Below are 13,711 nucleotides of genomic sequence, written 5' to 3'. Positions count from 1 at the left end.
TGTGAATAATACTGCCATGAACATTGGCATACAAGTATCTGTTTGAGTTCCTGACTTAAAATCTTTGGGGTATATACCTAGGAGTGGAATTTGCTAAGTCATGTGGTGATTCTGTGTTTAACTTTTTGAGGAACTGCCAAACTGTACTTTTCACTTTATATTCTGTTATTTTTACCTAACATTGTGACATAATCATGACCCCGTGTCTGTAAATACTGTTTGAGTATGTACTTTTTGATGGCCGGATAGTAGTCTAACTATAGCTTTTGATGAGCTATCATTTATTTATTTAAGTCCTCTATATTGAACATTTTTAACAAATATCAAGTACCTATTTTAATAAGTCTTTGCAAAATAAATCATTGTATGTATTTGTCCCTTTTAGAATAGATTACTAGAAACAGAATCACTAGGCTAAAGTATAGTTTAAAGACTTGAAGCTCATTTCCAAATTGTGATTCAGAAAGGTTGGTTCACTTTATATATCCTGTATGAGAATACTGATTTCCCTTCTCCAATCCTAGATACTAGGTTGCACCATGTGAAATTGTCAATAGTTGATCCTTTATACCTCTAAAGACAATTCTGTAGTATTTATTACTTCTTGAAATTTTCAATTTGGTAAAAATGGCATGTTTTAGTATTACTTGTTTGATTACTATTTTTTTGTTTTTAACGTTTTATTTATTTTTGAGAGAGAGACCGAGCATGAGCAGGGGAAGGGCAGAGGGAGAGGGAGACACAGAATCCGAAGCAGGCTCCAGGCTCTGAGCTGTTAGCACAGAGCCCTATGCGGGGCTTGAACCCATGATCCGTGAGATCATGACCTGAGCCAAAGTCGATGTTTAACCAACTGAGCCACCAGGTGCCCCTCTTGTTTGATTACTATTAAGATAAACAGTTTTTCATATGTTTCATATGTTTGGCCATTTCTATTATGTGAAATACCAGTCATGCTTTTTCTTCATTATTCTACTTCTATGTTTCTCTTTTTCTTGCTAATTTTTAAGAGCTCGCTCTCTATCCTAGAGTTACTAACATTTTATATGTTGCAGTATTTTCTTTTCTTTTTTAGTGTTTATTTATTTATTTTGAGAGAGAGCGTATGAGTAGGGGAGGGACAGAGAGGGAGAGAGAATCCCAAGCAGGCTCTGCACAAACCCCAAAGCAGGGCTTGGTCCCATGAATCATGAGATCACAACCTGAGCTGAAATCAAGAGTCAGATGCTTAACTGACTGAGCCACCCAGGTGCCCCTTTTGCAGTATTTTCTGAAGTGTATGATGTTTTTCTGGTATATAGAAGTTTAAATTTTTTTATATGGTCAAATTTTTTTTTTAATTTTTTTTTTAAAGTTTATTTATTTTTGAGACCGAGCATGAACGGGGGTAGGGGCAGAGAGAGAGGGAGACACAGAATCGGAAGCAGGCTCCAGTCTCTGAGCCATCAGCTCAGAGCCCAACGCGGGGCTCGAACTCACGGACCCGCTAGATCGTGACCTGAGCTGAAGTCAGACGCTTAACCGACTGAGCCACCCAGGCGCCCCTGGTCAAATATTTTTGCAGATATTTTGAACCTGTGAATGATGTACCTGCTAATCCCTTTTTTTGGAATATTGCACATTTGGATATTACTATTATTCAAATCTTTTTTTAAATTAAAAAAAAAAAAAAAGATGTTTGGTGTTATATCCCAGATTTTAAAGTTCTACGTTTCGTTGAGTCCAAGAAGTCACCAGTTGTAAGCCACATCGTTGACGGGTCACCAGAAGAAGAGCAAGATGCCGCTTATACCATGACACACCTGTGTTATAAGATACCTCTTGACGTCAGAAACGTTAAAATACAAAAACAAAATGCTTTAATAAATGTGGACAGTTGCCTGGTTAAGCTGTTCATCTCATTAGCTCTTGCCTCAAGTAATAAGTAGCCCTTGAAGATTTAAAGCCAGAGGAAACGATTCTTTGAATGTGCTTCTAATCCATTATAATTTGCGTATTCATCAACACACTGGATCTCAGGGTTTACAGGAAACTTAGTCATCATCTAGTCCAAATCCCAAGTGACTTAAATTCCTTCTGTAGCATCCCTGCCAGGTGGCTCCCTAGCCTGTCATGCCAGTGGTATGAAATGTATTGGGACTTAATTTTAGTTCACTGTCCTTACTGAAGATGGGCTGATCACTTAGTGGGTTCAGGTGCCGGCTTTCCACAACTTTTGCTTGTCTTACCGGAGAAGCGAACACCAGATCTGGGCCCGACTCTGACCAGTAGGGAGCAGTATTGTGCCTTCAGAGGGCATGTGCAGCAATTCCCGAGGGTTGAGTCTTTCTGGGTCAGGAAAGGGTAGGCCCAGCTGCTTGCTACTCGACTGTTCACAGTCTTTGACTTTTTTGGACAACTTCTAAGAGGAAGAGTCTGTGCCCTCACCCCACCCCCAGCAGCTGTATTCTGCCCCAGCTCTGTTTTCTGGTTATTTTACAGTGAGGGAGAAGGACTTGCAGATGCGGTCTTGCCAACAGAAGATGCTCTTTGATTTAAGAAGGTTGACCGGGCGCTCTCTCTAGGCTGATAGCTGCCACATCAGTAGTTCAGTGATTTGTTCACTCGGGAAGACAAGAGGAGAAATACAGGGTATTTTACACATGTGGTGCTTGGATCGCTACTTCTAAACAAACAGCTTTTCAATATGTTGGAATTGTTGGAATTGTCCCCTGGCTGCTAAAGTATTCTGCTTTTTTTGGTATGAAATCCTTTACCCTTGATGAATAGCATAGTCTTCCATTCTGCGCGCGCTGCCCCTTTTATTGGGACAGGTTTTTGGTTTTTTTTTCCCTCCTGCTACAGGTTATGGGAGAAGATATCGTCCCAGAAAAAATAAAAGATGAGGTTCACACAGAGGTGAAGTGTGTTGGCCCTACAGCCCTGACTGCCTTGGTGATTGCATCTTCGAAAGAATTTGAAGACAAATGGTTCAGAAAGATCAAAGACCACTTCTGTCCCTTTGAAAATCAGTTCCATACAGAGATACAAATCTTGGTTTAGTGGTCCCTTTAAAAAAAAAAAAATCCTGTACTGTTTTAATTGTTCTTGTTTATTTCAGATAGAATGCACTGCCATTCATTGAATATAATGGATTTGAAATAATTATTTGTTTTATAAAAACGGCTTCTCTTCAGATTATTTCTACTGTGTTGTTTCTTGATTTTTTGTTTGTTTTCTTTGTAGATTTTTGCCATTCACTTATCTTAGACCTACTACCCCTTTAGAAGATATCTGTTGGAAGTGTATAAAAGAGCCTTTTAGGTATTATAGTCTTTTAGAAACAGGAACTGTGTTATAATCAGCAGTAAAAGTGGCCACATTGTTTAGGTAAATTCAGGAAAGAACAAGAATGTTGAGATGTAGCAGTAAACCATTTCTAAGAAGGGTGTGTCAAGATCTGCGATTTTGCGTGTGGGCCTAAACAAAAGAGTACACATGGGGTGGGCTGTGTTACAGGGGAAGAGCCCTGAGCTGAGGAAACACAGGTCTTCTCTAACAGGCAGTAGTCAGCATGCTTGCCTCCCGCTCCAGAGGACGATACCGTCTCTTTTGTAAGGCTGTTTGCTATGCAGACATCATTGAAAAGATGGTCTGGAATGAAGGGCATTTGGTGCCTTGCTCATGAGACGGCACAGAATCACGAGGCCCACAGAGCACCGTCTCGCAGGGTGATGGTCCTGTCCTTCCAGCCACACGAATTACAGTCACAGTCTCTAACATCTCCGATACATCTTACTCGAATCATCTGAGATACAAGAGCTCCCTTATGAGGAGTGGAATTTAATAGGAAACCAAAACATCATCAAATGTTGTCCCGCACAACTTTTTATTCTCAGCAGAGGGAAAAGAATCCCAGCCCTGGGTCAAGAGGTGGAGTCATCAGGATTTCCCTTCCACCTGCTGCTTCTCCCCTTTCCAGGCCCCTTTCCAAAACAGACAAACATCTCATTGTGTTTCTATTTTGGCTGCTCTTTTAGTAGGTACAGTAGCCTGACTAGCAACTGCAAGTTGTCATTTTTCTCTAATGTGAAACCAAAGATTGGTATGATTAGTAGACATTCGATTTTTAGGAACCATTAAAAAGTATGGAAACCTCTCAACAGCTCCCCATTGGCCTCCATCTATTCATGGAGTCATGAACCATCACTGTGTTATGTGTTATGTGACAATCATGGTGCGGTTGCCGTGGAGACCCTGGCTTTCAGGGAGTTAGCGGTCTAGCTGTGACCGGCCCTCCGGATAGAGCCCAAGCTGAACCGTGGTTTGGCAAACGCTTCATCATAGTCTTTGGCTCCCAGGCTCCCTCCTTCCTTGCTCCCCAGCTGTGCCTTAGCTTTCGCCTTTAGGCCTTCACGCTGGCAGTTTGGTCTGGTACCCCTCCCCACCCCCCATCATGGGGCTAATTCTGTTCACCTTTCAGGTCTCCACCTCCTTACAGCTTCCCAGGAGTCTTGACCTCCAGGTGGCTGTAGGTTTCCCTCTTTCCTGCTCCTTTACTGTTTCACTCCCATACTGATTCTTCCTGCTCTGTTGTCACGATAGACTTTAGGACAGTCTTTTTTACATTGATATCAGGGCAGAATACCTGGCATTTCATTAAATATTGGTTGAATTTCTGAATTAACTGGCAAGCATCTTACTTTGTTTGCACCCCAAAGATCCAGCACAGTGCTGAGGCCGTCAGAGCACCCTGCCTGTTTCTCTCAATGGAGCTAAACGCCTTCTTCCTGTTAGTCTGGGCCTCCTAGACATGCCCTTTTCGGGGCGCCTGAGTGGTTCAGTCAGTTAAGCGTCTGACTCTTGATTTCGGGTCTGACTCTTGATTTCGGCTCAGGTCCTGATCTCATGGCTCATGGGATCTGTGCTGACAACATGAAACCTACTTGGGATTCTCTCTCCCTCTGTGCCCCTCCCCCTCCCTCAAATAAACTTCTTTTTTTTATTGCCCTCTTCCCTGCCTGGCTTGGCTTCCTGTTTCCATCCTAGTGTCCTTCTAACTTTGTCCATGCTGTTAGCTTTCAGCCCTCTGGCTGTCCTCCCAGATCCACTGTCTGTGCTGTTCTGAACTGCCTGAGTGGTCTTCGTGAATCCGCCCACATTCTCACTCCTGCCTCACCTCACGTTCCCGGCAGCAACATGGTGATGTGTGTGAGAAGCCAGCTTCCCGCACTATGATGCTTGGCTGTAATACAGGGCAGGAAAGGGCACTCAGGAATACCGGCCACCTCAGAGTTTCATCACGCCCAAGTCATCTTGATGATTTCCAGGACAGATGGTGAAGGGTAGGGTTAACTGAGCAACAATTGTGCTAAAGAAAAATCTCAGGCCTGCCTATTTAGACACCCCACCCTCTTGTCAGTGAATGAATCACTCGGAAGGTGAGCAAATGTGAACCACAGAGGTGACTGCACTCCAGGTGGGTGGGGTGGGACCCAACGGTGATTCTTGTCTCCTGTGATTCCCAAAAGGCCTGTCTTCAACATTTTCTCCCAAGGGGGGGTTTATACCTGGTATTCGAGCTGGTGAGAGTCCTTTATCCTTCATACTCTTAACACCTCTGTAGTCTTCATACAGAGCCAAAGGATCTTATAAAGATTGTTTTCAGTCATCCAGTGATTTCCCAACTCCTTCACAAAGCCCGTGTGTGAGGCTCTGTGTGGTCTGGCTTGGCCCACTTCGCCCTGGCTCACTGGTTTTTCTCATGTCCTTGGACTCTTCAAGCATCTTTGCACCCAAGCCCTATGTCCATCCAGTTATCTCCACTTGGAACATTCTTCCCTGCAATCTCGTAACCCTGCCATAAGCCTCCCCTTCCCACAGATCTCAGCTTGGGTCATTCTCTGGCCAGATGGTCCCGATCCCAGACTTGCTCAGGTTCCTTTAAATGTCATGGTACCTGTGCTTTCCCCCGCAGAGTGTTTAATAGGATTATAATTGAATTTTTGTTGTCTGAAACTTTGCTGGATCATAAGCTCTAGCACTGTGTCTCTGGTTTGCCCATTTATGGCAGAGCCCAGCTTACTGGACACCGTGACTTCTGCCCATTGCTGCCTCGCTGGAGGCCCAGGCCTTGCAGAGGCCACCAAAGGCCTGGTGAGCCAGAAGCCCGTGTAGCCCATTCCCACTGAGATCCACTGTCAGTGCCACAGGCCCCCTGCCTGCCAGCACAGTACTGCATTTCAACAAAGATGTGCCTCATGTTAGAAAATCTTGGGTAGAAATGTCTATGAAACAAACGCAAGGCCGCTATTTACAAAAACAGATTGTTTTAAATTGCAGTTTTCTAATACTTCTGCAATTTCATCTGTAAAAGTAGTTTATACACTGATTTCCAAGGTCTTAATCACAAAAACAATATGCAAACAAGCACAAACCAAGGAAGATCGTATAAAACCACCAAAGCTTGTGAAACAAGTCCTGATGAGGGGCAGACCAGGCCTGGCTCCAATCTAATCTGAGTGTGTCCACCAGGAGGCATTGGTAAAGAGGTCAGGAAAAACAGAGGGCAGGCATTTGTCTATTTGGGGCTCACACTTGTCCTTTTCTCCCTCCTTGGCAGAGTGGCTTCATCACCTAAAGCTTCAGTGTTGTGTCTGCTCAGCCCTTGAGCTAACAACCACCCGCCCCCTGTCTCTGGGAAGTGCCCTCTCACCCACACCGGTGGCAGCCATATTTATACTCAATGACCCTAACTAATTGGAGAGAGGAAGGAGGGTTTACCTGATTGAAGTTGGGCCAATCAGACTCTCAAGAGATTTAGAAATGAAAGATTCTTCTCCTGTGTCTGAAACCAGTAAGGGCAAAACCTGGGGCTGGTTTTGTTCTTCCAAGTGGACTGAGGAGCAGAGAGCAAGTCTACAGAGAGAAGGAGGAAAATGAAGGAGATGCCCAACTATTTCCTCATTGCAAATCCTTCCTGTTCTCTAGCCCTAGCCACATTCTTGGCCGAGGTCTCCATGAAACACCTGGAGTGTGGTAGGCAGAATAATGGCTCCCCAAAGATATACACGCCTTAAATCCCGGAAACTGAATACGTTAGGTTACGTGGCAAAGGGGAATTAAGGTTGCTAATCAGCTGACTTTAAAATAGGGAGAATATCCTGGATTATCCAGGTGGACCCAGTGTAATCACTGGAGTGTTTCCAAATGGAAGACGGAGTATATTAGGGCTCTCCAGAGAAGCAGAACTAACAGGAGATAGGTAGATAGATAGAATAGATAGATAGATAGATAGATAGATAGATAGATAGTATGCAGATATGTAGATGTGTGTGGGTATTGTGTACGTATGTATATGTATATTTGTGTATGTATGTATATGTATATATACACACGTAGAGATTTATTATGGGGGTTGGTTCATATGGTTATGGAGGCTGAGAAGTCTAATGGCCTGAAAATCAGGGGGCCAATGGTGTATGTCCTGATCTGAGTCCAAAGCCAGAGAATCAGGAGTGCCAATCTCCAAGGGCACAAGATGAATGTCCTAGCTCAAGCAGAGAGAGCAAATTTGCCCTTCCTCTGCCTTTTTGTTCCATTTGGGCTTTCATGAGGATAGATGATGCCCATCTGCACTGGGGAGGGTGATCTTCTTTACCCAGTTTGTCAATTCAAATGCTAATCTCTACCAGAAACTCTCAAGACACACCCAGAATAATGTTCTACCGGCCATCTGGGCATCCCCTAGTCCAGTCAAGTTGACACATAAAATTAGCTATCATCTGGAGGCAGAAGAAGTGGGTGAGGGTCAGAAAGATGCTATACTACTGGCTTTGAAGATGGAGAACAGAGCCATGAGCCAAGGAATGTGGGTGGCATATGGAAACTAGAAAAGACAAGAAAACAGATTCTCTCCTAGGGTGTCCAGGAAGGAACACACCCTGCTGACACCTTGACTTTAGCCCAGTGAGACCTGTGTTGGAATTCTAACTAGAGAACCATAAGGTAATAAATTTGTGTTGTTTTAAGCGATGATGTTTGTGGTCCTAAGTTGGCTGCTTAAGCTAGTTTCAGCTTCTGTTATTGTAACCAAAGAATCCTAACAGAGGCCACTTGGGCCCTTTTTTTTTTTTTTTTTTTTACTTTTTTTTTTTTTTACTTGGGCCCTTTCAGTCTTGGTTGTACTGTAAGATTTTGTTTCTCAGAAGACTTTCTTTTACACAGGAATTTGTTTTGTGAAAGCTTGATAGAGATTATTGTAGATCTCAAAGGCGCAGCACCTGATTTCAGGATCTTCCATTCTCCAGCAGAGGTGATAGGACATCCACATCAGTAGTAAATAAGGGGTAGGAGGGTGGTCTGGACATGGCAGAAGTGCAGAGGAAGGCTGGGCTCTCAAATAAGTTTCATGAAGGGGGCGCCTGGGTGGCTCAGTCGGTTAAGCGTCCAACTCTTGGTTTCAGATTAAGTCATGATCTCACAGTTTGTGAGTTCGAGCCCCGCATCGGGTTCTGTGCTGACAGTGCAAAGCCTGCTTGGGATTCTCTTTCTCTCTCTCTCTCAAAATAATTAAATAGACTTTAAAAATATTTTTAAAAATTAATTTAAAAAATAAGTGAAAAGTTTCATGAAGGCGGTAACATCTGAGTTGGACCTTGGGAAGGGGAGAGTTTGTAGCAGGCTCTGTGGAGAATGAAAGGCAGGCATGTTGGGTTTCTCAGCAGGGGGATGAAAGGAGCCACCACGTGGAGGACATGAAGACTGGTTGTCCAGGTTAGTGGGCATGAAGGGATGTGGGTGATGAGACAGGGCAGGTAACCCAGCATCAAATTATGGAGGATTGTCCATGCTGGGGTAAGAAGGTTGACTGTAGGGATGCCTGGGTGGCTCAGTCGGTTTTTTTAAGCCTCCAACTCTTGATTTCAACTCAGATCATGGTCTCATGTTTTGTAAGTTCGAACCCCGCGATAGACTCAGCACTTGCAGAGCCTGCTTGGGATCCTCTGTTCCACCCCCCCCCTTCCCCACTCTTGCTCTCTCTCAAAAATAAATAAACGTTTAAAAAAAAAAAAAAAAGGCTTTGAGCTTCAGGCAGTATGTGTTTTCTGGGTCTAGGAAAGCCCCAGATATTCGCACTAACATGGAGGGTGGAGGTGGGCTCAAGATACCCAAGGCGTCCGAGCACCTTACGGAATTTACATTATCGTAGTCTGTTACTCGTCAGGGCTTCCCGTTACACTTAGAATAAGGCAGACTCCAGCCAGCCTTTGCCTGCTGTCCTGCACACTCTTCCTGCCTCTTGCATGGCTGACTGCTTCTCGTGTTCCAGTCTCCGCTCCTGTCTCCCCTCACACGGGCCTTCCCTGCCCCCTGTCACTCTCAGACCCAACAAACCGCCCATTAGCAAGGTGCAAACCCCGGAGGCAGGGAGGCTCTTGACGCTGTGATGTAAACTGGGAGCACATCTGCTTCCATCTGTATTGACCACCCAGCTCTTGGCACACGGGTTGGGGCGGGAGGCAAATGTGTGATTAGATACACGAGTCCAGGCCCTTTGGGCGTGGAAGCCAAGACTGGCCTCGCAGGGCCTGGGATAGAGTAATTCCTCAAGGAGACGTGAACTGGCCGTTTCTTCACGCTGTGCCTGAGGGGAGGGTTCCCAGAACAGCAGTGCCGGGCTTGCCCCTCAACAGCAGGCTGCGCTGCCTGCTGAGGCCTCTGCGAGGAGCAAACACGTGTGGATGTTTGGAAGAAAAGTCAGGAAGTGCCGTTCTCGAAGAGCAGCCGCCAGAAGCAAGCCTCTGACCCTGCTGGCCAAGAAACACAGTTTGAAGGGAGAACAGCCATTTCCAGACACCTGGCTGAACTGACTCAGCTGTTGGGTGTTCCACAGCAAAGCAGGCGACGAGTGTCGTGGGGACAGAGGGAGAGCGAGCAGCGGGGGTCGAAGGAGCAGCCCAGATGTACAGACTGGGCCCCTTCGGCCACGTGGGCCCACAGGGGAGGCCTGCCTGTCAGGGCTTGACTATGTCCCCCCACTGAGAAGTTGCCTGTTGAAACCCTAACCCAGAATGGGACTGTATTTGGGGATAAGGCCTTTAAGAAAGTTTTTTTTTTTTTTTAATGTTTATTTATTTTTGAAAGAGAGAGAGAGACAGAGACAGAGAGTGAGCAGGAGAAGGGCAGAGAGAGTGAGAGGGAGACACAGAATCGGAAGCAGGCTCCAGGCTCTGGGCTGTCATCACAGGGTCCGACACGGGGCTCGAAGCCACGAACTGTGAGATCATGACCTGAGCCGAAGTCAGACGTCTAACCCATTGAGCCACTCAGGCGCCCCTGGAGATAAGGCCTTTAACCTCCTGGCACCGAAATCTGTATCGGTCAGGATTCTCTAGAGCAACAGGACCAGTAGGATGTGCATATCTACACCTGTATCTCTATCTACAGCTCTAACCATCTGTATAACAGAGAGAGATTTAGTACATGGGTTGGCTTAGGTGATTATAGAAGCTGCAAAGATCCGCAGGGCGAGCTGGCAAGCTAGAGACCCGGAGAGCCCATGGTGTGGTTCCAGCCCAAAGGCCAACAGGCTGAAGACCCAGGGAAAACCGCTGTTTCAGTTGGGAGTCTGATGGCAGGAAAAACCTATGGCCCAGTTCAAAGGCAGCGAGGCAGGAGGAATACTGTCTGACTCAGGGGAGGGTCAGCCTTTTCGTTCTCTTCAGGCTGGCCGGTCAGCATGACACAGCACCGTGGGGACACCCTCACTCGCCACACCCTGCCGAGGGAAGAAGGACGGAGCACCTCCGGAAGCCACATGTCTGGCTCGGTCAAAACACAGGGAACAACGAGAAAAAGGAGTTTGTGTTTATGCTCGTACATGTGTGTCTGCTATATTTATATACCCTGGTAACAGTTTTTCTGACACACATACGCTCTTCAGGAAGAAGCTGAGAAAGTGAATGACAGTTTCTCTGTGTCCCAACACTTCTTGGACCAAGTCCAGAAAATGAAGCATTTGGAGATGAGGCTCTGGCATCTCTGTGACGGGCCAGCAGGGCAAGCAGGGAGGAGGCAGGGAGCCCAGGTCAAGGTGAGAGCGGGAACGGGAAGAGTACAAGTCGTCCTGCAGTGTCTGAGTGTTCGTGTCCCCTGCAGGAGCAGAGAGAGCTCTTTGACCAGCCGGTCGGCACTCATAGTGCACTGGGACCAGCCGAGGCACTCAGGTTAGGGTCCCTTGGGCCTGCAAAGATACCCTTGGCCTCTGGGCTCTTACAGTGCAGATGGGGGATCAGTATCTGGTGAGGACCAAATGAATAGTACAGATAATTCCTAGGGGAGGCTTGGGGAACCAACACTTCCGGTCCCGGCTGATAATGGTACAGGTGGATAATGTGATCCCTAATCCCTGGTATGGGGTGTGCATGTGGCCATAAGTAGACCCCCCCCCCATCTCTGCCATGCCCCCTGGATGAACACTATTGAACTATTTCTCTCATTCTCTCATGTTCTTCATGGTGGTGGTTCATGTAGGTGTCACCTCTCAGCTGACTTGGGAGTTCTCCAGGACAGATGTGAGTCTGAGTCTCTGCCTGGCACCAGAATGGTGCCCGGCACATCCACGGGGGGTGCTCCATTGCTGGTGTTGAGTTTCACGCTGCAGTAGAGACGCCATGTTTGGGACGGCCCACAGCAAGCAGGCCTGCAAGGCAGGTGCAGGTGTGATTCTAGTCCAGAGCAGAATTAAAGATGGGGCAAAGTGAGTTCGGGAGCATTGGAAACTCCAATAAGGGTTTATTTTGATCTTCGGCCATCCCCTTGCCATGGGTGTAAAACCCTCCCAGTCTCTGGTGGAAATAGTGTCTCGGAATGAGAGCTCAGGGCTGGGGGCCCTTGGAAATCCAGTCCCATAAAGGAAAGGCCCGGCCTCACGTGAGTGGGTCCCAACCTTGTGTCAGGCTAGGCTGGATCATGGCGCAGGAAGAAATAACCCCCAATCTCAGTGGCTTACACACAAAGGTTTATTTCTGGCTCACGCTGCTTATCCACTGCGGGTCGGGTAGAAGTGGGAGGTCCTGCTCACCACGGTCTCAGGAATCTGGGCTGGCGGAGGGGGCTCCATCTGAGGCGTGCTCGTGCATAGCCAGCTGCACCCAGGCTCTTAAAACTTCTGCCGGGAAGTGATCCTCAACATTTCTCGTATTGCACCAGCCACGGCTAATTTCCCAGCAGGCAGGGGTCACACGTGGCAAAGGTGTCCAGAGGAGGAGGAACAGTATTTGTGAACCCCTAAGATGACAGGCCGGTGGAGAGTGACGGGGGGCAAGAGGGCTTGCTCCTGTCCACTCAGGCCAAGCCAGACACAGACAGAGGCAGGAGCGGTCCTTTGGGGCTGTTGGCCCCCAGAAGTCTTTACCTTCCTGAAACTTCCTCAGCAGACTGTGGAACTCACTTTAGAACCTTCTGCAGCCCCTGATTATTCTAGCCTCGTCACCGCGGTCAGCAGGAAGACAGCACATCGGGACTAGGGTTTAAAGAAACTTAAGGAACCAAAGGGGTTTTGGGTTGGACTTCCAGGGAACTAAGGAGGAAAAAAGTAAAATGAGGACAGGAATGCTATTTAAAAGAAAACAGAAACAAAGGTGCCTTTGCCAGGAGTACTGGACAAACAGGGATGGGCTGAAGGGGGTTCTCTCTGTAGAGCGTCACTTGGGGCGCCATGAGCTGTCGGGGTTCAGGAGCCAGCGGGAGGAAGGGCTCTGTCCTCCCAGCCCTCCACGACAAAAGCAAAGCTTCTGAGCCAGAAACAGGCAACAGCAAGACATTTGCTGAGATGAGCTGATGGCAGGAGGGCGTGGAAACAGGAAGTTGCCTGCGGGTCTGTGTGGCTGCTTCTGTCGGGCTAGAATAGCCTGGGTTCCATCCCTCCTCCCAGCTATAACACCCTTGTTCATTGGGCCTCGTTACCTGTCACCTCCCTCCCACGTGTCCCCTGAGGTCCCCAAAGTGGGCTGCCTGGCCCTCCCAGTGCTCCCTCAGCTTGCTGTATGTATTCTTTGTACCCCAGCTAGGCTGTGCCCTCGAGATCTGGTACCACCTCAGGAACAAAGGACGTGCTGTGACTCTGATAATGAATGAACGATGGGGCTTGTGAGGGCCCAGCACCCTTTCTCAGGATGTCAATGAGCCAGACAGAGGCTCCTGGGTCTGACTCTGAGGGGGCTGCAGGATCAATGCTGAGCCCTCCATGGTTGCTCAAGGCCGTGCTGGACACTGACAACTCAAGCCCCAGGGACTGGCCTGGATTGGGGGGACTCTAGGCCAGCCCAAGGCTCCCTGATGCCAGAAGCTGAGCTGCAGAACTTCATCCCTTCGTCACCTTGGCTCACCCCATCCCTGGTGGCTACAGTTTCAGCTGGCCCCACACTGCTTACGGCGGCACGTTCTGGGGCCTAATTCATGGGGCTCAGGGATACTTTCCCAGAGACATTCAGGATGTTCCCATACCTGTGGAATCTCTGTAGAGTGGGCCATTCCCGAGCGCTGGGAAACAGGAGTACCTTGGTCACACCCTCAGCGTACCTTTAGTGCCTCAGTTTACCCATATGTCAAACTGGGGCTGCATCCGCCCCTTCTTACGTCTCAGAGATTCAGGAAACATTATTATTAAAGGACTGGCTGCTCTCTGGAGGAAAAGGACTCTATTTTCATGATTTTGTTCTCTAGCTCC

At 47.5% G+C, this 13,711-nt stretch overlaps 1 protein-coding gene across 10 annotated transcripts in view; it reads left to right on the top strand.

Moving 5' to 3' along the window:
• Positions 1–13,711, top strand: part of CF2H8orf76 (chromosome F2 C8orf76 homolog) — a 40,226-nt gene that overhangs the window by 18,227 nt on the left and 8,288 nt on the right. For 3 of the 10 annotated variants that reach the window (XM_042973151.1, XM_042973150.1, XM_042973153.1), the window contains exon 6: positions 2,845–3,177. The exons of 3 other annotated variants lie outside the window; for them this stretch is intronic. In XM_042973151.1, the coding sequence (XP_042829085.1) occupies positions 2,845–3,042 (198 nt within the window). In that variant the 3' untranslated portion in view covers positions 3,043–3,177. Of the gene's footprint in view, positions 1–1,695; positions 3,178–13,048; positions 13,679–13,711 lie in introns of those variants that run through there. 4 more of the 10 variants (XR_006212953.1, XM_042973152.1, XM_042973155.1 and 1 more) reach the window with 4 other exon arrangements.

Source organism: Panthera tigris, chromosome F2, assembly GCF_018350195.1.
Source record: "Panthera tigris isolate Pti1 chromosome F2, P.tigris_Pti1_mat1.1, whole genome shotgun sequence".
NCBI lineage: Eukaryota > Metazoa > Chordata > Mammalia > Carnivora > Felidae > Panthera > Panthera tigris.
This window is presented reverse-complemented; position numbering and strand designations above follow the sequence as displayed.